General features: G+C 44.1%; 1 protein-coding gene across 6 annotated transcripts in view; it reads left to right on the top strand.

The window, feature by feature from the left end:
* Nucleotides 1-342: 342 nt before the first annotated feature.
* Nucleotides 343-23,740, top strand: part of LOC144608761 (glutamate receptor ionotropic, kainate 4-like) — a 97,003-nt gene continuing 73,605 nt past the window's right edge. For 5 of the 6 annotated variants that reach the window (XM_078426836.1, XM_078426835.1, XM_078426833.1 and 2 more), the window contains exons 1-4: nucleotides 760-1,051; nucleotides 14,648-14,780; nucleotides 18,190-18,354; nucleotides 22,291-22,388. In XM_078426836.1, the coding sequence (XP_078282962.1) occupies nucleotides 14,705-14,780; nucleotides 18,190-18,354; nucleotides 22,291-22,388 (339 nt within the window). In that variant the 5' untranslated portion in view covers nucleotides 760-1,051; nucleotides 14,648-14,704. Of the gene's footprint in view, nucleotides 476-759; nucleotides 1,052-14,647; nucleotides 14,781-18,189; nucleotides 18,355-22,290; nucleotides 22,389-23,740 lie in introns of those variants that run through there. The other variant, XM_078426834.1, reaches the window with a different exon arrangement.

Here is a 23,740-nt window from a genome sequence, read left to right as displayed (position 1 = left end):
CCCTTCCTCCCCCTCTCCCTTCCTCCCCCTCTCCCTTCACCACCCTCTCCCTTCACCCCCCTCTCCCTTCCTCCCCCTCTCCCCTCCTCCCACTCTCCCCTCCTCCCACTCTCCCCTCCTCTCCCTTCCTCCCCCTCTCCCTTCCTCCCCCTCTCCCTCCCACTCTCCCCAGCCAGGCACCCTCTCCCTTCACCACCCTCTCCCTTCACCACCCTCTCCCTTCACCACCCTCTCCCTTCACCACCCTCTCCCTTCCTCCCCATCCCCCTCTCCCTTCACCACCCTCTCCCTTCCTCCCCCTCCCCCTTCCCCTCCCCCTTCACCACCCTCTCCCTTCACCACCCTGCACTCTCCCCCCACCCACATCCCCCACCGCAGTCTCGTCACCGCCGTGTGCGGTGAATGTGGCGACTCTCTCTCAATGTGAAGATGGACTTTGCTGTTGTGCCATCGCTCGGGTCCATTGGAGAGGGAGGTGTGTGTGTGTTTGTGTTGTGTGTGTGTGTTGTGTGTGTGAGTGTGTGTGTTGTGTGTGTGAGTGAGTGTGTGTGTTGTGTGTGTGTTGTGTGTGTGTGTGTTGTGTGTGTGAGTGTGTGTGTGTGTTGTGTGTGTGAGTGTGTGTGTGTGTTGTGTGTGTGAGTGTGTGTGTTGTGTGTGTGTGTGTTGTGTTTCCCCGGCATGGCTTTAGGGGCAGTGTTTCCTGTAGTTTTGACGCCTATGCCGCTTGAATCCTAATTTGACACTCGGCGCGGGTTTGGACAGAATGTTAACCCGGGATCACAGCGGCTCGTGTTCGCCCCAATCCCACCACTCTGGACAAACACATTTGCCAATGTTCGGACGCGGCCGCCGCTTGAACAGTCTGTGCAAACTGCGGCTTGGCGTTGTATGATTGTGTGTGAGAGTCTGTCACAGACTGATTCCCCTCAATCCCATTTCCAGGGCGCAAGAGCGGAAGAAAATATTGGAATTACTATTAACTCTTTGCAACATTGATTAACCATTTGGTCCAAGTTTTCTGAAAGGGGTCGATGTTCCGTTGAGATTGTGGGTGAGTGGATTTGTTTCTTACTGCGGAACGCGTTAGTTGCTGCCTTTGGGAAGACTTGTCTTGGGTCTGATTCTGGGTTGCCTTGTCATTAATTGTGAGCAATCTGCCAGCGAGGCCGGGACTTTGCTGCCCGTCTCGTATCTGCAATTTATAATTTCGACCACTTCAAGAAGCTCTGATAATAACCTGTGTTTAATGGGAATGTAGACAGTTGCGCGCTAGTATCATTCGGCTTAGCTGATACACTTCTTGTTGCCCAGTGCATTTGGCTTGGGCTTTGGCTTTGGCTTTGGCGGGTCTCTCCACTGCTTGTGATCTGGACCATCTCGGCATTCGCTGGGTACAATCACACTCCCAGGTCGGCAGCACTTGAATGAATTTTGCAGCCACACTTCGCCGTCATATCCGTTAGCGTTGCCCCAGTGTTGGCGTTCAGCAATCTACCCGTTTCTCCATTCGAGGGGAGCACATGTGCTGTGTGTCGTGAGACCGGCTCCAGACCCTGGGCTAATCAACAACAAAAAAGCCCCCAATGTGCAGCCGACGGAGCGGCGAGCCACCATTATGTTGCCCAACGCAAATTAGTTGTCATCTCCGTTGCAGATGACGTTGTCATTAAAATATATATAAAATGTCAGACTTTGTGTCATCCGCACATGTCGCACTTTTGGGTGTTGATGTGTTTTGTCATTTTTGTGCCAGGCTGGCGCATGCTTTCCTGTCGACCGTGACTGGGGATGAAGAGAGCTTTGCTATCTGAACCAGATGACGACGAGGGAGAGACCTTGGGGGTGGGCAGGAGCGTGGGATGGAAGTGGCGGGGGAGAAGGGGCTGAGGGGGGAGGGAGTGGGTGGGTGGTGGCTGGTTATTGCACTGAATAACCATTCTGGCCTTGGTATCTGCCATGGGTTGCCTTGTGTGACAGTGAACTGCAGGGGCTCCTGCCATCTTTAGAAGATTGGAGTCAACAATTTCCAATGTTGGTCCTTCTTTTGTTGCAAGAAAGATTACTTGCAAGTTTGACATTAGTGGAATCAAAGCAAAAATGTCATTGTGAATCATGAAGATTATAGCCCTCTCTCGTTACCGAGTCATGAATAAGAATAAACATGTTTCTTTTCCAATTAAACCAAAGCATACATCCAAGGGGTAGTGAAAAAGAATCTTTAAGTACACTGAATCCTCCTTTAAATCACAATGATCTCTGGTCTAAAGTTACAATAACTAGTCTGCTACTGTATTAATCTCCAGTGGCCTGGAAAGATTGTCTTCCCAATAAGTATTCGACAATACTTCTGCAAGTTGTTTAGATGTGTTTGTTCTTGGTTACTTGTTTTGGCAACATTCATAAATATATCCAGTTGTAGTTGGGCACTGCCAAGTATTATACTTTATGTAGTACAGAAATAATAAATTTACCTTCTACCTTTATCTTGAATGAGCAATAGAAATGTTTATTATATCATTGGTCTAATTATTTGGAACAAGAGGGAAATACTGTTTTTTGAAACACTAGCCCAATACTTCTGAACTCTCTTCTAATGATGTTGCATTGGATAAGTTGTACATTGTTCCAGCTTCTTTCGCAGCAGCTAGTGAAGCGTAAAAGGAACATCCAGCATTGATCTTCGTTGAGCCAGTCAGCTACAAGGCAGGAAAATTCAATTTAAGATCACAAATAGTGGGAAAGGAAAGATAGGATCAGTAGCCAAGAAAAATAAAACACATACTGGCAGAGAGGGAAATAAAAGGCAAATAGATAGAAAAGAAAATGAATTGAGGAAGGAAAAGTTGAGTCTTGATGGTCAAATGTGAATTGCTCCATTTAGGATTAATAGATCATCTTTGAATTTGCAATAGGAGCATGTTCACCTCTCTGGCACTCTCTGTGTTTCCAGCGCCTTAGCCATACCTGTCCGCCATAATCCATTGCCATAATCCTCTCCGCCACAATCCATTTCCTCTGCCCTTAGCAAATACACAGCCTGTTGTCCTCCAGATTATTCAATATTGCATTAGAACGGTCTAAATTCTAATTACCCTTTGAATTATAAATCTATTGATATGCCATTGAAATATCTGCTGGTATAGTTTTCGTTTTTTTTAATAACAATCCTTTTACGACAGTTTGGCAAACAAAAACTTTGCTAATCACTCTTTTATAATTTTAAAAGAACCTGTCAGATTTCTGCCTTAGCCTTTTATGTTCTGGAGAATTAAAAAAATATATATATCCAGTGCCTTTATGAGTGCACATTCTTCTACTATTATTATTCTCGTGAATCATTCCTGAATTGTTTGTATGTTTCCAATAACTTTTGTGTAATGAGGCACCTGAACACTGGATACTCCAACTGCAGTCGAGCTAATATTTAGTACAAACTCACCTAATTCTGCGTTTTAATGCTTTTGTAGATTTCATAGATCTTCCATTATCTTCAACAACTCAACATTGTTAATTTTCCACAATATTTCTTGTGCTTCACATTTCTTTCCATTGAAGTTCGTCTATTAGCTGTATATTACTGCAATAATCTCTTGTACCTTTCTTTACATTTGTCATATTAATTTTGATTAGAAGTTCGTGCAAATTGTGTTGAATTTGTAAGTGACTGGATAGCTTGCAACAAAAGCTTTTCACTGTGACAATAAACTAAACTAAAGTGGAATATAGATTAAGTGTGATCCCCGCAAGAAAATGGTGACCCACCTGTTAATTAAACTGCTGCCTTCTTTGTAATGATTGGCCTCAGCTAATGGTGTTTGGTAGGAAATTTCAAGGTTGACCAAGTGACGATGAAGGGTCAACTTGAATATTAGTGGAGGATAAGTTCGAGTTGTTGGGAAATTTGAGTAAGTATCATTGCTGTTTTGACAAGTTAGTAGTATTATGTAACAGTCACTTACCAAGAAACCTGCTCACTTGCACCAACTCAAGCCAACCCATCAAAGTCTTATCAAAGTGAGACAATAAGAGGTCAAGAAGAAAAATTCCAATTCCTGGCACAAAAGAAATGTGGAGGCAAATCATGATAACAAGGAACTGCAGATGCTCAAATCTGCAGCACAATTCAAAGTGCTGGAAGAACTCAGCTGAGAAGGGGATGGATAGTTGACATTTCAGGTCGGGACCCTTCTTCAGTCTAGGTGAATTATGAGGAAGTGTCCTCACCCAAAACGTCGCCTGTCTGCTCCCCTCTCAGATGCCGCCTGACCTGCTGAGTTACTCCAGCACTTTGTGCCCTGTCCAGTTGCCTCGCATCCATCTGAAATTGGAAAATAAGGTGTTGGAGCAGAGATTTTGTCATCACAATGTTGCTTTTAGCCCACTGGAAGGTAGAGTGTTTTGTTTAGTCATCATTTCTAACATGATTTTATGCTGGTGTGAATAAACTGTGCTATCAAAGCAATTGCTATCAACATGATTAATGACACCAGCATAATTAGTACCATATTTTTCAAGAAATAGTTTGTACCTGATTAGAAGCAGATCAAATTGATAGAATATTTATAAAAGAACCAGAGATCTCACGAATTAGACCTCTTGATTCTGCATCAGCTTTGCAAAAAAATTAAATTTGGCCCAGGTTTTACTGTTAACCTGGCATATTAGTCCAAATTGTCCATTTGTCTTTCCAAGGGCACAAATGTCAGCATGGATATGATATCCCATTTTGGTGGTGTACAGCTCTAAGACTCTCCCCCAGAGCAGAGTGGCACAGTAGCGAAGCTGGTAGAGCTGCTGCCTTGCAACAAGAGAGACCCGTGTTTGATCCTGACCTCCCATGTTTTTTTTCTCATTTTCCCTTTTACTGTGTAGTTTTCTCCAGGTGCTCTGGTTTCTCCCACATCCCAAAGACATACAGGTTTGTGGGTTAATTGGCCTCTGTAAATTGCCCCTAGAGTGTCGGGAGTGGATGTAAAAGTGGGATAGCTTAGTACTAGGGCAAGATCAATAGTCAGTGTGGACAAGATGGGGTAAAGAGCCTGTTCCCATGCTTTACCTTTCAATCAATCAAATCTGCTTCCATTACTTTTTCAGTTGAAGTATCATCACCCTCTGAGAAATGAGAAGAGAAATGAGATGACAAGAAAGAAATGTTTGTATTTCTGTGGCATTGTTAATGTCTCCACATGTCCCATATATATTTCTGAAATGATGCCATTGTTGTAATATGAGAAGTGGGAAGTGCAGCAGTCAATTACTGTATGGCAAGGTCATACCGGACAATTGGATAGTGGTGAAGCAGTCTTGTCATGTTGATTGAGCAATAGTTATCACTTCGGACTCCCTTGATATTCAAAATAGTATTGAGGGACTTGTCATACCCATTGACTCAGTTTAAAGTTTCATCAAAATTATGGCATTTCCAACAGTGTCTCCTCAGTATTGCACTGGAGTCTTTATCTGCACATTTGTTCTCATTTCTAAGAGATGGGCTGTGAATCCACTCTGTAAGAGATGAGAGAACTACCAACTGAGACATAGTTGATAATGCCAATTTATGTTCTGTAATCAGTCTATATCCACAACTTTTAACTACTGACTATTTCACAGAGATTAATCTCTTCCATTTTCCTCAACAAAAACATCTTACACTGAGCACCTACATCTTCCCCCTTAAAATGTCTCTGCTTTAAATAGGGCAACTCCAGATACGGTCTTTCCACGTAAGTGAAGCCACTTCGTTCCCAGTGGAGGAAGGAACTGCAGATGCTGATTTAAACCGAGCTAGACGAAGGATCTTGACCCAAAACGTCACCTATTCCTTTTCTCCAGAGATGCTGTCTGACCCGCTGAGTTCCTCCAGCTTTTTGTGTCTATCCCCTTGTTCCCAGTGTTAAATTTAGTTTCCAGCACTACACAGAGTACTCAATCTGGGTTGCAATCAGTGATTTTGCATGACTTCCTGTACTTCTGTTCTGTGCAGTTATTTAAAAAACACAGGTGTGATATCTCTTTTTTTTACGCTACCTTATTAGCTTGCTCTTGTACCTTCAAAGGTTTCTGCATGTGCACCCTCTACTCCTGTATTCACTGCAGCATAGAGCATTTTATATCATTCCACCCTGCCGTTTGTCCTGAATTACATCATTTAGGACTTGTACACATAGAATTGCACCGGACATGTGTTTGCCCAGATCACCTGATTATCTAAATGCTCGTGAAGGATATAGGTTTCAGGTGAGGGTGAGTGGGAAGTGGGTGGGTGGGGGGATTTAATTGAAACCTGAGGGGCAGACTTTTTACACAAAGGGTGGTGGGTGTATGGAATGAGCTGCCGGAGGAGGCAGTTGATGTAGGGATTAGCACAAGGTTTAAGAAACATTTAGACAGGTACATGGATAGGATAGGTATCGAGTGATATGGGCCGAACACAGACAGGTGGTGGCACTAGTGTAGATGGGACATGTTGGTCAGTGTGGGCAGGTTGGGCCGAAGGGCCTGTTTCCACGCTGTATGACCATATAAGTGGTCTTCCCTTTGCCATTATTTTACCAGCTCTTGCAGCATGTGTACAGTTCAAAATTGGACTCCATATACCAAAGACGAGGTGGATAATATATAAAAATCAATATTCCTTTCTATAAAAAGGCATAATGCAAGTTGACTGACAGCAAGCTATTGGAAACTCATAACTTTTAAAACATTGTCTAAAATAGTGAGAATACAGATGGCATATAATGCAATTTTGAAGTTTTATTTCTGTGGCAACCTGTCCTGGACAATTTGCACCCTTTTGATTCAATTTTTTAATAGCAGCTTACAGAAATCCTTCGTCGTGTTTCATCGGTCTGTCAGAGCAATCGATTGACAGCAATTAACGTACAAAGGAACTTTGTTGAGAAAGTACACAGATCTTTTTAAATTGTGGTTATTGGAGAACAAGTGTTAGTCTGTAGTTAAGTGATTCGACGAACAAATTGATACCCACATGGACATTCAGAGAGTTACACAGCATGGAATCGGCCATTCGGCCCAACTCGTCCATGCTAACAAAGGTGCCTTCCTGAGCTTGTTCCATTTGTCTGTGTTGGGCCTACATTCCTCTAAGCCTTTTAAATGTTGTAATTGTACCCACCTCTACCATTTCCACTGGCAGCATGTTCCATACACCCACTTCCATCTTTGTGAAAATCTTGCCTCTCGGGTCCCATTTAAATTTTTTCCTACTCAACTTAAACATGTGCCTTATGGTTTTAGACTCCCTTACCATGGGGAAAAAGAGTGCGTCTGTCCACCTTATCTGTGCCCATTGCGATTCTATAAGGTTACCCCCTCCTCTCCTACGCTCAAGCTTACTATCAGGTGTACTGTATAACACATAATACCTCACGATTGCATGCAGGTACATTATTGAATAAAGCAAGTGACTAATCAATGTCATTTCACTGTCTGTAAATTAGACGTACTGAGGTCATTACAGAAAATAAAGATGCCATATTACAAGATAACAGAAAGTAAATTTACTCAATTTTCCAAGGCTCACTGCACACAAATGCCTGAAACTTCGTTCTTAAATGCAAGCACTAAACACTTACTGCTTTACTATTGCTCAGCCTCTGAAATCGACACCATTGACTTCAGTGGAATGAATTTTGGAAGGAGAGTACCAAAGTGTTGACACAGCCGTACAATGTATTTAACGCTACTGACTGGATGTGAACTTTCAGGTGGCAGAGTATTCCTCAATACAGCATTGCAGCAGAGAAGGGCTGACTGCTGAAACATAAACGTAAGAAAATAACTGCAGATGCTGGTACAAATCGAAGGTATTTATTTCACAAAATGCTGGAGTAACTCAACAGGTCAGGCAGCATCTCAGGAGAGAAGGAATGGGTGACGTTTCGGGTCGAGACCCTTCCTCAGACTGAGGAAGGGTCTCGACCCGAAACGTCACCCATTCCTTCTGCCTGACCTGCTGAGTTACTCCAGCATTTTGTGAAATATATACCGCTGAAACATAAGCATTCAAGGTAGAATGGTTAGTCTCCAATGAATAATTGATTTAGCAACAGCAACAACCAACAGCAACAACCAAGGCGCTTTATAGGATTAAGTAATTTTAGAAGAAAAACTCCAGAATGAACAAGATAAGGATGTGATGTTTGGTGGATGGGATGTCAAGATACAATGTAAGGTCTCACCAGCGTACCCACAATAAGGTAGAGTGAATTGGATATAATTACCGAATGCTAATAGAAAAATAGCAGCCTGGGTTGTGATGGTGTGGCTAGACCATCAAAGAGGAAGTAAATGAGCAACAACACTGCTGTCCGAGGGACTATGGTGATCACATTTTATGCATCAGCTGCTCTGGGGCTGGCATCATGACAACCTGCTGAGTCACAGTTAGTTTCCGTATGTGTATTGAGGATCTCACAGAGGAATCAATTGTTTCAAGTGACCAGCTACCTGAAGGTGATTGGGCTGCACAGGTCAACTGGATTTCCAGGAGCACCACAATGCTGAGAACTATATTTGGCTATTGTACTTGAGTTTTATTTTGCTTGTATTTATGTATCATAATATCTGACCTGATTGGATAGCACGCAAAACAAAGCTTGTCACTGTACCTCGGTACATAAGACAAGAACAAACCTAAACGTGAACACACGATTTGATTGAATCCACGTTACCTTTTGGGCAATTCAGTGCCCTGAAAATCCAAGGAGTCATTTCTGTCATTAATGCGCTTTTTATCTGTGACTGCCTACAAGGAGCAGGTGGAACATTGACTAGTTGGACAAAATGGCCTGTTACTGTGCTCTACTGCACTTCGAAAGTTGTGTTGACAGGCCCATGCTGATACATCCTAGTGAGTTACAAAATAAAGGATTAATGTTGGTCTGGTATCTCTAACGTTGTCTTCACTTTATGGAGACTAAGGCTACCACTCCTACTGAAAGGGGAAGGGAATGTTTTATAAACCCGTTTTCTCCGAGCATTCGATATTATGGGTGGCACAGCTGGTAAGAGTGGCTGCCTCATAGCGACAGAGACCCAGGTTGGTCTGTAGGTAAAATGGCCTCTGTAAATTGCCCCTAGTGGATGCAAAAGTGGGAAAGCGGCACGGTAGCGCAGCGGTAGAGTTGCTGCTTTACAGCGAATGCAGCGCCGGAGACTCAGGTTCGATCCTGACTACGGGCGCTGCACTGTAAGGAGTTTGTACGTTCTCCCCGTGACCTGCGTGGGTTTTCTCCGAGATCTTCGGTTTCCTCCCACACTCCAAAGACGTACAGGTATGTAGGTTAATTGGCTGGGTAAACGTAAAAATTGTCCCTAGTGTGTGTAGGATAGTGTTAATGTACGGGGATCACTGGGCGGCATGGACTTGGTGGGCCGAAAAGGCCTGTTTCCGGCTGTATATATATGATATGATATGATATAACATCGAACTAGCGTGAATGGGAAATCGACAGTCGGCATGGACTCGGCGGGCTGATGGGGCTGGTTCCAATGCTTCTGCGATCACGACAGGCAAGAAGATGATTTTGTCACCCACAAAAACACATGAGAGTTTGGCCCCTTGCTGCTCCTGATCTACCTTGGGCCCGAACAAAGCAGATTGCTCAGTCACATTACGCTTTCAGTGGAGAAAGTGATAGAAGCTGCATATGATTTTTGAAATTTAATGACAAATCTGCAATTAGACTGCTCCAGTTTTTGTTTTTTTTGCTCCTCTCTGCAGGCTACCGCTGGAGTTTTACATATTTCTATAAGTTTCTTAATTTTACTGCAGATTTAAGATGAGTGAAAGCCAGAACAAATCTTTGGTAGATATACCCAACAGTCAAACTCTAGCACTGTTCTCCACCAGGAATGCAAAGGGTTAACTCTGAACAGCCATCATGGATTTACAGAGATGGTTCATGCGTGAGTTACTTAATTGCATTTTTTTTAAAGTAAAGCTGTGTCGGCAAGGGGATTGCAATGGATGTTGCATTTCTTCAGAAGGTGTTCAATATGATGCCATCAAAGAGATTTGCTGTGGAAATTAGTCATAGCCTTGTCTTTACACACACTGTAGCTGCGCAGAGAGAGAGAGAGAGAGAGAGAGAGAGAGAGAGAACCAGCAAGCTGGAAGTGAATATGAAGGGCAGTGTTTCCAAAGCTGGTTCTGGTTGAAGACCACCATCTCTGTTAGTTTTGGCAGCCCAAGGGCTCTGCTTTGTATTTCTAAACGAGTAATATTTTGTTTCTACGTTTAAAATCAATTCGAAATAATTTGAGGCTAGAATGAACGCTGTTTGAAAGGTCAGTGCAAACATTACTTTTTCCAGATGTCGACTCGCCCACAAAATTATTCATAAAAGGTACAGAGACAGATGGGCATGGATGGCGGAGACCAATGCAATGTGCAGGCAGCACAGCCTTTAATGGTGCAGTCAGCTTCTCTTAGGGTGTAACCTTGTGACATGACCAGGATATCTGGCATATTATATCAGACCAATCTTCCTGGAAGATAGGTTGAATGCATAAATTGGGCCCCTGTGTGAAATTAGATTGAAGCAAGTACTGAGATGAGTTTCGCATTGTCGGACATCAAAGGGATATAAGACATCAAAGGGATGACCATTCCCTATGCAACTCAGGCGGCACAGTGATGCAGCAGGTAGAGTGGCTGCCTCACAGCGCCAGAGACCCAGGTTCGATCCTGACTCCAGGCGCTGTCTGCACAGTCTGCACATTCTCCCTGTGACAGCATGGGCTTCCTCCAGGTGCTCCATTTTCTTCCCACATCACAGAGACGTGTGGGTGTGTAGGATAATTGACCGCTGTAAAATTCCCCCCAGTGTGTAGGGAGTGAATGACAAAGTGGGATAACATAGAACTGATGTGAATGGCTGATCAGTGACAGCATGGACTCGGTGGGCCGATTGACCTGTTTCCATGCTGTATCGCTCAACTAAAGTCCCCTTTAACAGGATACCTCCTGACCCCAAAGCACGCCTCCCAGCTACTGCTCAGTGCCATCGTTCATTCTTAATTCTTAAGAATAAGCGGTAGGCCATTTAGGACTGAGATGAGGAAAATGTTTTTCACCCGTAGATTTGTGAATCTGTGCAATTCTCTGCCACAAAAGGCAGTGGAGGCCAATTCACTGGATGTATTCAAAAGAGAGTTGGATATAACTCTTAGGGCTAACGGAATCAAGTGATATGGGGAAAAAAGCAGGAACGGGGTACTGATTTTGGATGATTAGCCATGATCATATTGAATGGCGGTGCTGTCTCGAAGGGCCGAATGGCCTACTCTTGCACCTATTTTCTATGTTTCCGCACTGTATCTCTGAAGTTGAACATAGAATTAATGTGAATGGGTAATCAGTCAGCGTGGAATCGGTGGGCAAAAGGACTTGTTTCCATGCTGTATGGAGGCCAATTCTCTGAATGCATTCAAGAGAGAGCTAGATAGAGCTCTTAAGGATAGCGGAGTCAGGGGGTATGGGGAGAAGGCAGGAACGGGGTACTGATTGAGAATGATCAGCCATGATTACATTGAATGGCTCGAAGGGCCGAATGGCCTCCTCCTGCACCTATTGTCTATTGTCTATCTCTAAACTAAACTCCCCTTTAACAGGACACCTCCTGACCCAAAGCATTCTTCCCAGCCACTGCTCGGTGCAATCGTCCATTCTCCTGTTGATTACTCCACTCCCTCCATCCCATCCACCTCTTTCCCGGAGGCCCGGGCCCAAGAGGGTGAGTTGCTATGGAGGTATGAACGGTACCAACACTGCCCCACCTCATTACCCCATTGAGACTCTGGACAAATGTCGTCCGTCTCAATCTTTCATGATCTAGAGACAACTGCACTGGCAACAGATGGCAATAACTTTTCAGTTGCTTGCTTTTGGTAGCTGGTACTCCCATCAGGTTTCCAAGGTGTCAGCCAGTGACAACAAAAACTTCAGTGAATCATTGTCACATTTTCTTTTTCTCCACAGATGTTGCCCTGAGCTGCTAGTTATTTCCAGCACTTTCTTTGATTTTAATTCAGATTTTGAATAACTGCTGCATTTTATGTATTTTTATAGATGTGAAACACGATCCTGGGTGAATTTTGTCACCACGTAACTTTTCAGTCGGCAGGTCCATGTACAAAGAAGGACATAAAGTGCTGGAGTAACTCGGCGGGCCAGGCAGCATCTCTGGAGAACATGGACAGGTGATGCCGTGGGTCGGGACTCTTCTTCAACGTACAAAGAGCTGGGTAAACAGAAGGGGTCCGTCCTGAAACATCACCCATCAGTCGAGGGGCCCCAACCTGAAACATCACCCATTCGTCTGTCGAAGGGTCCCAACCTGAAACAGTATCTATCCATGTTCTCCAAAGATACTACCTGACCCGCTGAGTTGCTCCAGCACTTTGTGTCTTTTTTTGGGTAAACACCTCGTACTTTTCACACAATCTCCACAAAAGGACTTTGTCACTCACTTTGTCCTCCGCGAATTGCTTTCACACTTAGATCCCCTGTCTGTAGCTTCCACTTCAGGATGGCGTTTCAATATCACAACTCTCTGACAGGGGGATAGTACCGGGCGCTGGTGAGACCGCACCTGGAGTACTGTGTGCAGTTTTGGTCTCCAAATTTGAGGAAGGATATTCTTTCTATTGAGGGCGTGCAGCGTAGGTTTACTAGGTTAATTCCCGGAATGGCGGGACTGGCATATGTTGAAAGACTGGAGTGACTAGGCTTGTATACACTGGAATTTAGAAGGATGAGAGGAGATCTTATCGAAACGTATAAGATTATTAAGGGGTTGGACAAGTTAGAGGCAGGAAACATGTTCCCAATGTTGGGGGAGTCCGGAACAAGGGGCCACAGTTTAAGAATAAGGGATAGGCCATTTAGAACTGAGATGAGGAAAAACTTTTTCAGTCAGAGAGTTGTGAATCTGTGTAATTCTCTGCCTCAGAAGGCAGTGGAGGCCAATTCTCTAAATGCATTCAAGAGAGAGCTAGATAGAGCTCTTAAGGATAGCGGAGTCAGGGGGTATGGGGAGAAGGCAGGAACGGGGTACTGATTGAGAATGATCAGCCATGATCACATTGAATGGCAGTGCTGGCTCGAAGGGCCGAATGGCCTCCTCCTGCACCTATTGTCTATTGACTTACCAGCTGCCTCTTTTCACATTCTTCCTATCTTTTACAGAAGTATACGGTGGAGATTTCAACACCTTCACCATTCATGGATTTACAGCCATCTTGTCAACCGAATCAATTAAACGCTTTTACCAAGAGTAGAACACAAAGTGCAGGAGTAACTCAGTGGGTCAGGCAGCATCTCTCGAGCACATTGATGTGCACCATTTCGGTTCAGGCCCCCTTTTCAGACTGCGGAAGGCTCACGACCAGAAACGTTGCCTATCCATGTCCTCCAAACTTGCTGCGTGACCCGCCAAGTTACTCCAGCAGTTTGTGTTTGATGCAAGATTCCTGAATCTGCAGTTCCTTGTGTCTATTTTTACCAAGAGTATATTCTCAGCCAACACAATGTTCAGGTCCCTTGATCTTTAAGGCTGAGCGTTAAGAAATGAAGATATATTTAATGTCAGCCCGTTATCCTGTCTACTTGTAGGCAGGAAAACAAAATCTATAACACTTCATCAAAACTGAGAAGGTGAGAAAACAAGCAAGATTGAATAATAAACAAACTACTGGAGGAATTCAGCAGATCAGTGTGAAGGGAAACGGACAGATACCATTTCACACTGAAAAAGTGTCCTGACCTGAAGTATCATCCATTTTGGTAGCTTAATAGGCCACTGTAGGTTGCGTCCAGTCTATCGGTGAGTGGATGATGAGAATGTTAGGGAGAATAAAAAAGGGATTTGTGTAGATTTGGTGTACATGGATTGTTGATGGTTGGTATGGATGTGGGCTCAAGAGCCTGCTTCTGTGTGATATGTCTTAGTGACCTTCTGTGACTCCACCCCCATGCCCCCAATACCTCCTGTTAATGCAATTTATATTAAAACATTACACTTTTAGGTAATTGTAAAGGAAGGAACTGCAGATGCTGGTTTAAACCGAAGATAGACACATAAAGCTGGAGTAACTCAGCGGATCAGGCAGCATCTCTGGAGAACATGGAACAGGTAACGTTTTGGGTCGAGACCCTTCTTCAAACTGAGAGTCAGGGCTGACTCTCAGTCTGAAGCAGGGTCTCGACCCGAAACGTCACCTATTCCTTTTCTCCAGAGATGCTGCCTGATCCGCTGAGTTACTCCAGCTTTTTGTGTCTGTCATTCCCTGTTGCTCAAATTATTTTTAAAAATCAAATTGGACATTGGCCCAATATTTCTTTGAGATTCCTCCTGTTATTGCTGGACCTGTTAAGGTAAATAAAAAAAACAAGGAACAGATTATGCTGTTCTGTAAAGTTCCAGGGGTCATTTTGCCAGTTCTGAGATGGCATAATAGTAAAGCCAGTACCTCTGAAACATGATGCATGGTACACGTGGCAAATATAAACCGGGAGCAAATACCACCAGTCTTCATCTTCAGCCAAAGGCAAATAGGGAAGTGAACTAGGAAAGATTGTTTGTGTTATTTCCTTCAAAGCTTCATTTCTTCTCTGTTCCAGGTGGCTGGGATCCGTCCGGCCAGATCAAGTAACAATCTCCATGAGGAAGGACAGAAAATGCTGCACCTCTTGATATTGCTGATGTTTTTATCTTTAAGGAAAAGTTCTGAATTCACAAATACAGTCCAAATGGGTAGGTCTCATCTCTAACCCTAACAATCCTTCTTCATTTGGAGCTCTATGGAAGTAAATATTAATTGTCCCAGGTTTTTGGAAAGTCACAAGTGGAAAGTGCATCGAATGGCCCAGATCTTGCATGTGTTGTGCAGTTTCTGTCCTGTCACTGTGTTGATCTTAACTCTGGGAAGAGGAGGGCTAATAAACCTTGAAGCCCACCCACTGATCCAGAAATAACACCAGGTTATATCAATTCTTCAGCAAGAACACCCAGGAAGTTAGTGGATGTACTGTAAAATGACTCAGTTCTGTCGACTTAATGTGGGTGGTGGGATTTGCTTTGGCCTACTTTTTTGGGATCTTGCTTTTAGGGAGCATTGACAATAGACAATAGACAATAGACAATAGGTGCAGGAGTAGGCCATTCAGCCCTTCGAGCCAGCACCGCCATTCAATGCGATCATGGCTGATCACTCTCAATCAGTACCCCGTTCCTGCCTTCTCCCCATACCCCCTCACACCGCTATCCTTAAGAGCTCTATCCAGCTCTCTCTTGAAAGCATCCAACGAACTGGCCTCCACTGCCTTCTGAGGCAGAGAATTCCACACCTTCACCACCCTCTGACTGAAAAAGTTCTTCCTCATCTCCGTTCTAAATGGCCTACCCCTTATTCTCAAACTGTGGCCCCTTGTTCTGGACTCCCCCAACATTGGGAACATGTTATCTGCCTCTAATGTGTCCAATCCCCTAATTATCTTATATGTTTCAATAAGATCCCCCCTCATCCTTCTAAATTCCAGTGTATACAAGCCCAATCGCTCCAGCCTTTCAACATACGACAGTCCCGCCATTCCGGGAATTAACCTAGTGAACCTACGCTGCACGCCCTCCATAGCAAGAATATCCTTCCTCAAATTTGGAGACCAAAACTGCACACAGTACTCCAGGTGCGGTCTCACCAGGGCCCGGTACAACTGTAGAAGGACCTCTTTGCTCCTAAGGATCCCTTCTAAGGATCCCTTCTGTAATCCTCCAGCCTTCCATCTCGTCACTCTTCCCCCGCTACATCTTTGCAGCCTTGCACTGTAGTCTATCTGTGATTAATATTTGCACTGTAGTCTGTAGTATGAGAAGAAAACCTTCCCTTTTCATTTTTTCTACTGTCCTGTGGAACTTAATTCTATTTCAGTGGCAAGTTGGAATAGGATTAGCCCATGAAGCCTGTTCTAACATCCAGTTAGATAACAGCGGTCTGTATCTTGCCTCCAACACCTGCCTTTGGTACATTGCTTCATACTATCTCTGTCTGACAAATATCTAATAGTCCTATATTAAAATGATGAATAGTCTTCCAGATATATGAAGAGGAAGTTCTATGTTGCCATTACACCACAGAATTGTTCCTGACATGGCCCTTGAACATTCATGCCATACTTTTATAGTTGCCTCCAGGATACACTGTCTCTTTCCGTATTGATTTATCAGTTACTTTAATGTTGCTAAAGAATTATCACTTTACGTTTTAGTATGCAAGGGAATGCAAAGGTAGTCTACAGTATCTCTTCCCATAAATTAACCCTTTTATTCTTGGAATCATTACGATGATATCCCTTCAATGTCACATCTAATGTATTTTAGAGTACAAATCTCGACTGACCCCCTACCCTCATCATCGAAGGAAATAACGTCAAAGTCATTAACACAATAATGAAAAGCAGCTCGATTTTAAGGAGCAACGATAGAAAAAAACGATAGAAAGGCAGATAGGTCTGGGAAAGGAATTCTAGACTGGTTGGATAAAGGAACTAATGCCAATGATGGAGCAAATAAAGAAGTATGTTCTTTACAGAACTTAGAATTGGAGGCATTCATTGATCTTCACGTGTTGTAGGACTGGGGTGGCATGGTGGTGCAGCGGTAGAATTGCTGCCCTACAGCGCCAGAGACTCAGGTTCGATCCTGACTCTGGGTGCTGTCTATACGGAGTTTGTACCTTCTCCCTGTGACCACGTTGGTTTCCTTCAGGTGCTCTGGTTTCCTCTCACACTCCACAGACGTACAAATTTGTAGGCTAATTGGCTTTGGTAAAAAATTGTAAATTGTCCCTAGTATGTAGGATAGTGCCAGTGTACGGCACGGACTCGGTGGGCCGAAAGGCCTGTTTCCACGTTGTATGCCTAAAGTAAAGTCTAAAGTAAAATCTGGAAGAGGCTGCAAAGATAGGGGGAGGTATAGTGAAGGGATTTAAATTTGAGGTTGAGAACTTTAATACCTGTATTGATTGGGAGCCACGGGAGCATGGGTGTGATAGGGGGGAATCAGTAAGAAGACAGTTTAATCACAGCCTCGCTCTTTGTCTGTTACCTCCTTCTCCAGATTTTTTTCTTTATTCACCAACCAAGCTTTCTTTTTTTAATCTTTCAATCTATTTCTCTGTCAAACTCTTTTCCTACCACTCTCAGTGACTTAATCTCTCTCTTTGTCACATGCACTTTCAGATTTTTTTTTCTTATCTAATGCTTCCCCTCTCTTCCTCACCAGATAGCCTTGGCTTTCCTCAACCTCTCCCAGGGACGGAGCAGGGACCCTCACATTCATCTCTAGCTGCCATTAGGCAGGTCTCCCGAGTCACCATTCAAAATTCTCCACACGGATTAAAAGCCCACCCTAGTGTGAATGTTTGTAGGACCATAGCCATCAACAAGAAGATGTAGAGTCCTAGAGTTATACAGCACAGAAACAAGCTCTTCAGCCACATTTGCCATCAAACCAAGGTGCCCAGCTAAGATAGTCCTTTATTCCCTTGTTTTCCTATCTATGTACTGTCCACCGTCTTTTAAATGTTGTTATTGTACCCACCTCACCCACTTTCTCTGTCAGCTCGTTCTATATACCCACCACACTCTGTGTGAAGAAACTGCCCCTCAAGTCCCTTTTAAATCTTTCCTCTCTAACCTAAAACCTATGCCCTCGAGTTTTCAATTCAACTTTCCTGAGAAAAAGACTGAGTGCATTTTCCTTCTTGGTTTAGTAGGCTTTTGAAAGAAAACCATCCATAGTATTATAATGGCATGGTGTTTTGGGCCAAGAAGATCACCTTTTCTCAGCTTGATGTGTGTCCCATTTCCTGGGATAGCACTTTGATGTGGTCAGAACGTTTACATTCTCCCATAACCTTGACTATGCTGGTGTGTGCTACTTGGCTGCTGAAACAGGAGGGCCATCTTCTCCAATCTTCTTCCATCCCATCTTCCTTTTGTGGAAGCCATTTAGTCATTTAACCTTATCCCCCATTCAAATAATTTAGGCTAAGCTATGCTTGAACTCTATTAGCTCCACATTAGCTCGGTTCCTTTATGCTTTGTGCTTCCTATGATGAGAGGAGGGTCACTGAGATCAGTTTGTGAAATTTGTGTGTTTCCAGCTGCAATTTTGGACGATCCGATGGAGTGCAGCCGAGGAGAAAGACTCGCCATTAGTCTTGCAAAAACCCATATCAACAACATGGTGGATCCATCTGAAAAGGCAAGGCTGGAGGTTGACCTGTTTGAACTGCTACGGGACAGCGAATATGAAACGACAGATACCAGTAGGTACCCGAACTGATCTGATCTCCTCTCACCTCAGCAGAAAGACGGGGTTGGGCTGAGTGTGGAACATGATGATTTGCCTGCTTTATTAGATACACATATTTTAATCTCCCATCTATCCAAATGTCTTTTAAATATTGTTACATAGAAACATAGAAAATAGGTGCAGGAGGAGGCCATTTGGCCCTTCGAGCCATCACTGCCATTCATTACGATCATGGCTGATCATCAACAATCAGTAACCTGTGTCTGCCTTCTCCCCATATCCCTTGATTCCACTAGCCCCTAGAGCTCTGTCTAACTCTCTGTGTTATTGTACCTACCTCAACACTTCCTCTCTAGCAGCTCATTCCATATATCCACCACCCTATATGCAGGGCCGTCTTTACAGCATTATGGGCCCCGGGCAAAGCAGTGTACTGGGGCCCCTCCTCCTCCCACCCTCCCCGTCGCCCCCACCGTTACTCTCCCCTTTCCCTACCAGCCCCCCCCCCCTGTCGTGCCGGCGAAAAGCACTTACCGAAAAGCACTTAGCGATGGACTTAGGGTGCTACATTGTTGCGAAAAGCACTTACAGATCGCTGTGAGAAGCACTTAGGGATGGAAAATGTTGCGAAAAAAGCACTTATTGAACCTACATTTTTAAAGTAGTATTTATTTATTGCAAGTCACTTAACATACACAGATCAGCATGGGGCCCCTATGCTCGTGGGGCCCCGGGCAAGTGCCCATCAGGCCCATGCGTTAAGACGGCCCTGCCTATATGTGAAGAAACTGCCGCTCATGTGCCTTTTCAATCTTTTCCCCTCTCATCTGAAACCCCTGCCCTCTCGTTTTTGACATCCCTTCCCTGAGAAAAACTTGGATATTTAGGGGATAGAATATTGAGGGGCAAAGCTTCTTAGTGTGATCAGGATGGTAAAACCTAGCCATGTGATCCAACACAACCTTCTTGTCGAACCAGGTTGCATCTATTAAATGGAACAAATGGGAACAAAAGCATGCACCAAAGGCAAATCCTTGTTTGTTGAATATGGAGAAGCAGATTTATTTCTTTATTTGCTGCCTATGAGACATGACGCCCACATAAATAGATAAACGTACAAATTTTACATTGTTATGCTCTAGTTATAGGTTTATAACCGCTGAAATATTCTTTCTGCCTGCAAGGTGTTAATTATAATTAGTACTGAACAGAATTTAATTTCATGAAAGTTATAAAAATATTATATGACTGCATGAAACCTAAAATAATTTAATTGTTAATTAAACCAAATTGACAACACTTTTAGCATAAACATTATGGGTGTCAGCCTGCGTATGATGAGGCTGTTGAACGGTCGTTGGGCTGATGTGCGATTTGATGATGTAATTGGACGTGGCACTGTGTTAAGTCTCCATTAGTGCAGCCCACACAGGAGATGTTATTGAGCAAACTTCAACTCCTTCAAAAAGTCAAATGATGTCACCAATGAGGAAAGCTAAAGATGTGACCGTGACTGCTGGCATTAATCTTTCCACGCCATGAAATATTAACTCAACCGAGCGACTGGCAAAGGCAGTCTTGTTGCCTGTGCAAGATTTGTTGCGGAAAAAGGCCCCGCCGAGTCCGCGCCAACCAGCGATCCCCGCACATTAACGCTGTCCTACACACACAAGGGGCAATTTACAATTATGCCAAGCCAATTAGCCTGCAAACCTGTACATCTTTGGATTGTGGGAGGAAACTGGAAAAACCCACGCAGGGCACAGGGAGAACGTTCAAACTCCGTATAGACAAGCACCCGTAGACAGGATCGAACCCGGATATGTGGTGCTGTAAGGCAACAACTCTACCGCTGCGCCACTAATGCTTAGCAATGTAGATGTTTTGGAATGCTTTACTTTCAATACCATTCAGATAAAACCGAGTCCTGATCTCATCAATTGCCCGGTATGCCTGACTCCTGAGATGATTAATGAACGGGGAATTGGATACATCCTTTAGACCTCGTCATATAGCCTGGCCAGTAACCCGATCCAAAGAAAACACAGAGGAAATGTTGACAGCCCCCACAATTAAATAACACATGATTTGCCATCCCAACATTGCCCCAAGTCTGATGGTGACCTCGGTCTTGTTTGTAAGGTGGGTATTCTATTTCACTCTTGGAAGTGATGCAAATAGAACCAATCACCACAGTGTCATTAGTAAGCAACCGCATTCCTCACCTGGTGATGGAGGAGAGATCTTTGTTGAAGGAGCTGAAGATGGCATTTTACTGAAGAACTCCTGAATTGATCTCCTAGGCCACGATGATTAGTCACAAGCGCCTTCCTTTAAAACCAGGCACTGCGCACGTTCGTTATTCCTCCTTCTAATCCCTACACAGCTCGGAATTATTGGTGCTGTGATGTACATTCACCACGGATATGTTAATATAATGCTGAAGTTGCTGGACCAGCAGTGCACAGGATCTCACGAGTGATCTGAGGAAAGACATTGAATAATCTGGAATTTAAAAGTTAATTTCAGTGCAATGACAATGAGGCTGCTAGTCTTGCAATGAAAAGAGACCGAGTGCACTAGTATCCTTTAGGGAAGGGCATCTTTCCATTCTGGCCCGTCATGGATTCCAGATCCTCAGCAATGGCCCTTAATGATGGAGCCCTCAATGGCCCAGAACACCACAGGTGATCCTTTATCCCTGTCGCTATCAAACTGTACAACTCCTCCCCCTTCTGTCATGGGGTATCAACGTCGTGTGGTGTCCAGCTCACCCATGCCAACCTCCAACCATTAGACATCCTTCCATATTAATCCCACCTTTCAGCACTCGGTCCATAACCTTCTATGCCTCAGCAATTTAAGTGTTCATTCAGACACATTAAATCCTGTCAGTGACCCAGCTTCAAACTACTCCCCCAGGCCATGCATTTCATATCCTTACTGTCCTCCAAGTAACGAAGCGGCCCTTCATATCCCCTCTTCCTCCTTCACCTAAATCTGTGTCCTCCAGATTTATCTACATTTGAGAGGGGGAAAGGTCTCCTGCAGTCCACCTATCTGTACACCTTATAATTGTGTATACTTAATCAGGGCCTTCTCTCAACCTCCTCCACTCCAAGGAGAACAGACCTAGCTTCTCCAGTTTCTTCTCATCTGAACTACTCCAGCCCATGCATTATCGCGATGAAGCTTCTCTGTCACATCTCCAGTGCGATCACTGCCTTCCTGTAGCCTGGTGACCAGGACTGCTTGCAGTCCTCCAGCTGAGGTCTGACCGATGATTTATAAAGTTGGAGCATAACGTCCCTACTTCTGCATTCGACACTCTGACAAATGAGCCAACACCCACTGTGATTCCACGAACTGGGCTGTGAAATGGTCTTGCTGTTAGAAATAGACTATAAATGTAGGCACAGCCAGAAATACCTGCATCCCATAAGGGATATATAGTTTGCTTCCAGCATTCCTCACTTGGGGAAGTTTGGAAATAAAATGGAAATCACAGTGAGTGCAAACTTCATGAAATATACTTAGAAATGTAAGATTATTTTTAATTGATTTGATACATGAAACCAATTGTTTTTATATTGCGATTGTATCTTGAATTTAAAATGTTGTAATCTACCATTCCTTGCTAAGTGTGTCAAATCGGCCACTGTTCAGCAGCTGTCCATCCTGGCAAGGTTTGCACTCAACCAGTAACATAACTACGTATGAAAATAGACACTAAATGCTGGAATAACTCCAACAGTTTGTGTCTATCTTCAGTGTAAACCAGCATCTGCAGTTCCTTGGTAGACACAAAATGCTGGAGTAACTCAGCAGGACAGGCAGCATCTCTATAGAGAAGGAATGGGTGACGTTTCGGGTCGCGACCCTTCTTCAGACTGGAGTTCCTTCCTTCACACAACTACCTGTAAGACTGACATTTATCTCTTTTCTGCAGCATGCCAGATCCTCCCCAAGGGGGTTGTGGCAATCCTGGGACCTTCCTCAAGTCCAGCATCTGCCTCTATCATCAGCCACATCTGCAGCGAGAAGGAGGTAATATTGCTATTTATAATAAACATGATGCCAGGATAAGTCCTCATTGAAGAGGCCGGCTAGCCCATCACTTTACTTCCAGCGTTCATTGAGATCCTAATTGATCGATGCCTCAACTCTATTTACTTGCTGGTGTTCTATGTCCTTTGACACCTTTACCCAAAAGGAACCATTTGTCTCAATATCAAAACGTGCACGTGTACAGTGCAGAGGACCTAAGATTTTGAGCTTAAATGGTCATTTTCAGGTCAGAGCAGAGGGCTTACCAGTGACGTTTCCTTGCACATTATTAGCTCGAGCACAGGGCCAGCCAGGCATGCAGTGGCAGCAAGCTACACACAACCTGGAGGTTTGACTCCACGTACCAAATTCAGCTGTACCTGAGGCTCAGGCTTAGAACATGGAAGCAGCTTTTAAATAAGAAATTGAGGATTTAAAGAGCCAGAAAGAGATCCAAGATGGAAACGGGTCCTTCGGCCCACTGGGTCCACATTGATCATCAATCGCTTATATATTTACACTAAACATACTCCAGTGCATTTAATTCACCCCACATTCCCATCAATTCCCCTCTGTAACTTGCCTACATACTATAGAAAATTAACAAAGACCAATTAACCCACTGACGTGAATATCTTCAGACGTGGAAGTAATTGAAGTGTCCAGCGTTCACATGAAGAATATGCAGAGTCCACACAGACACAACTAGCGGCAAGATCGTACCTTGGTCTCTGGCACTGTGAGGCAGCGGTTCCTCTCGCTGCGTCACTGTGCTAGTGTTTGGGCCTCAGGCCTTGCATGGGCTGTTGTTGGGAGTGCTACACCCTCAGCTACATCTCTTTAACTTTTCACCCTTGGTCATCATTAACCAGCACCCTTCCCCCACAATGTTCCATCATCACCCCACCCTCTCTCTGTCAATGCCCTCAGGACCCAGCCTCACTAATCTGCCCACCAACTCCTCCAAAGTCCCAAGGCTCGTCCTGGCCACCACTAACACCCCTTCTTCTCGGGTTTTCACCCTTTCTCCAATCTCTCTGCCCTCAACATTTATCATGCCAGTCTCTCACAGTGCCATGTCTTCTTCAATCAGGTCACCTGTTACGTATTTCATAAACTCTCATGATCCAGTCTTCCTCAAAATCTCTTAAACTCTCCTTGTGGAACAACTCATTCATCACAGGTATCAATATAGAGAGTCTGGGCATGTATAACGACCTTTCAATATGGAGTCCAAAACCACACATGGTCCTCAAATCAGAAGATACTACATGACCTCTGCAATCACAACAAAGTTCATCTTGATTTGTACTCTAAGCTCTCTGTAATAAAGCCTTTCCAATTGTTGCATC

Source organism: Rhinoraja longicauda, chromosome 32 (assembly GCF_053455715.1).
Source record: "Rhinoraja longicauda isolate Sanriku21f chromosome 32, sRhiLon1.1, whole genome shotgun sequence".
Lineage (NCBI taxonomy): Eukaryota > Metazoa > Chordata > Chondrichthyes > Rajiformes > Arhynchobatidae > Rhinoraja > Rhinoraja longicauda.
This window is presented reverse-complemented; position numbering and strand designations above follow the sequence as displayed.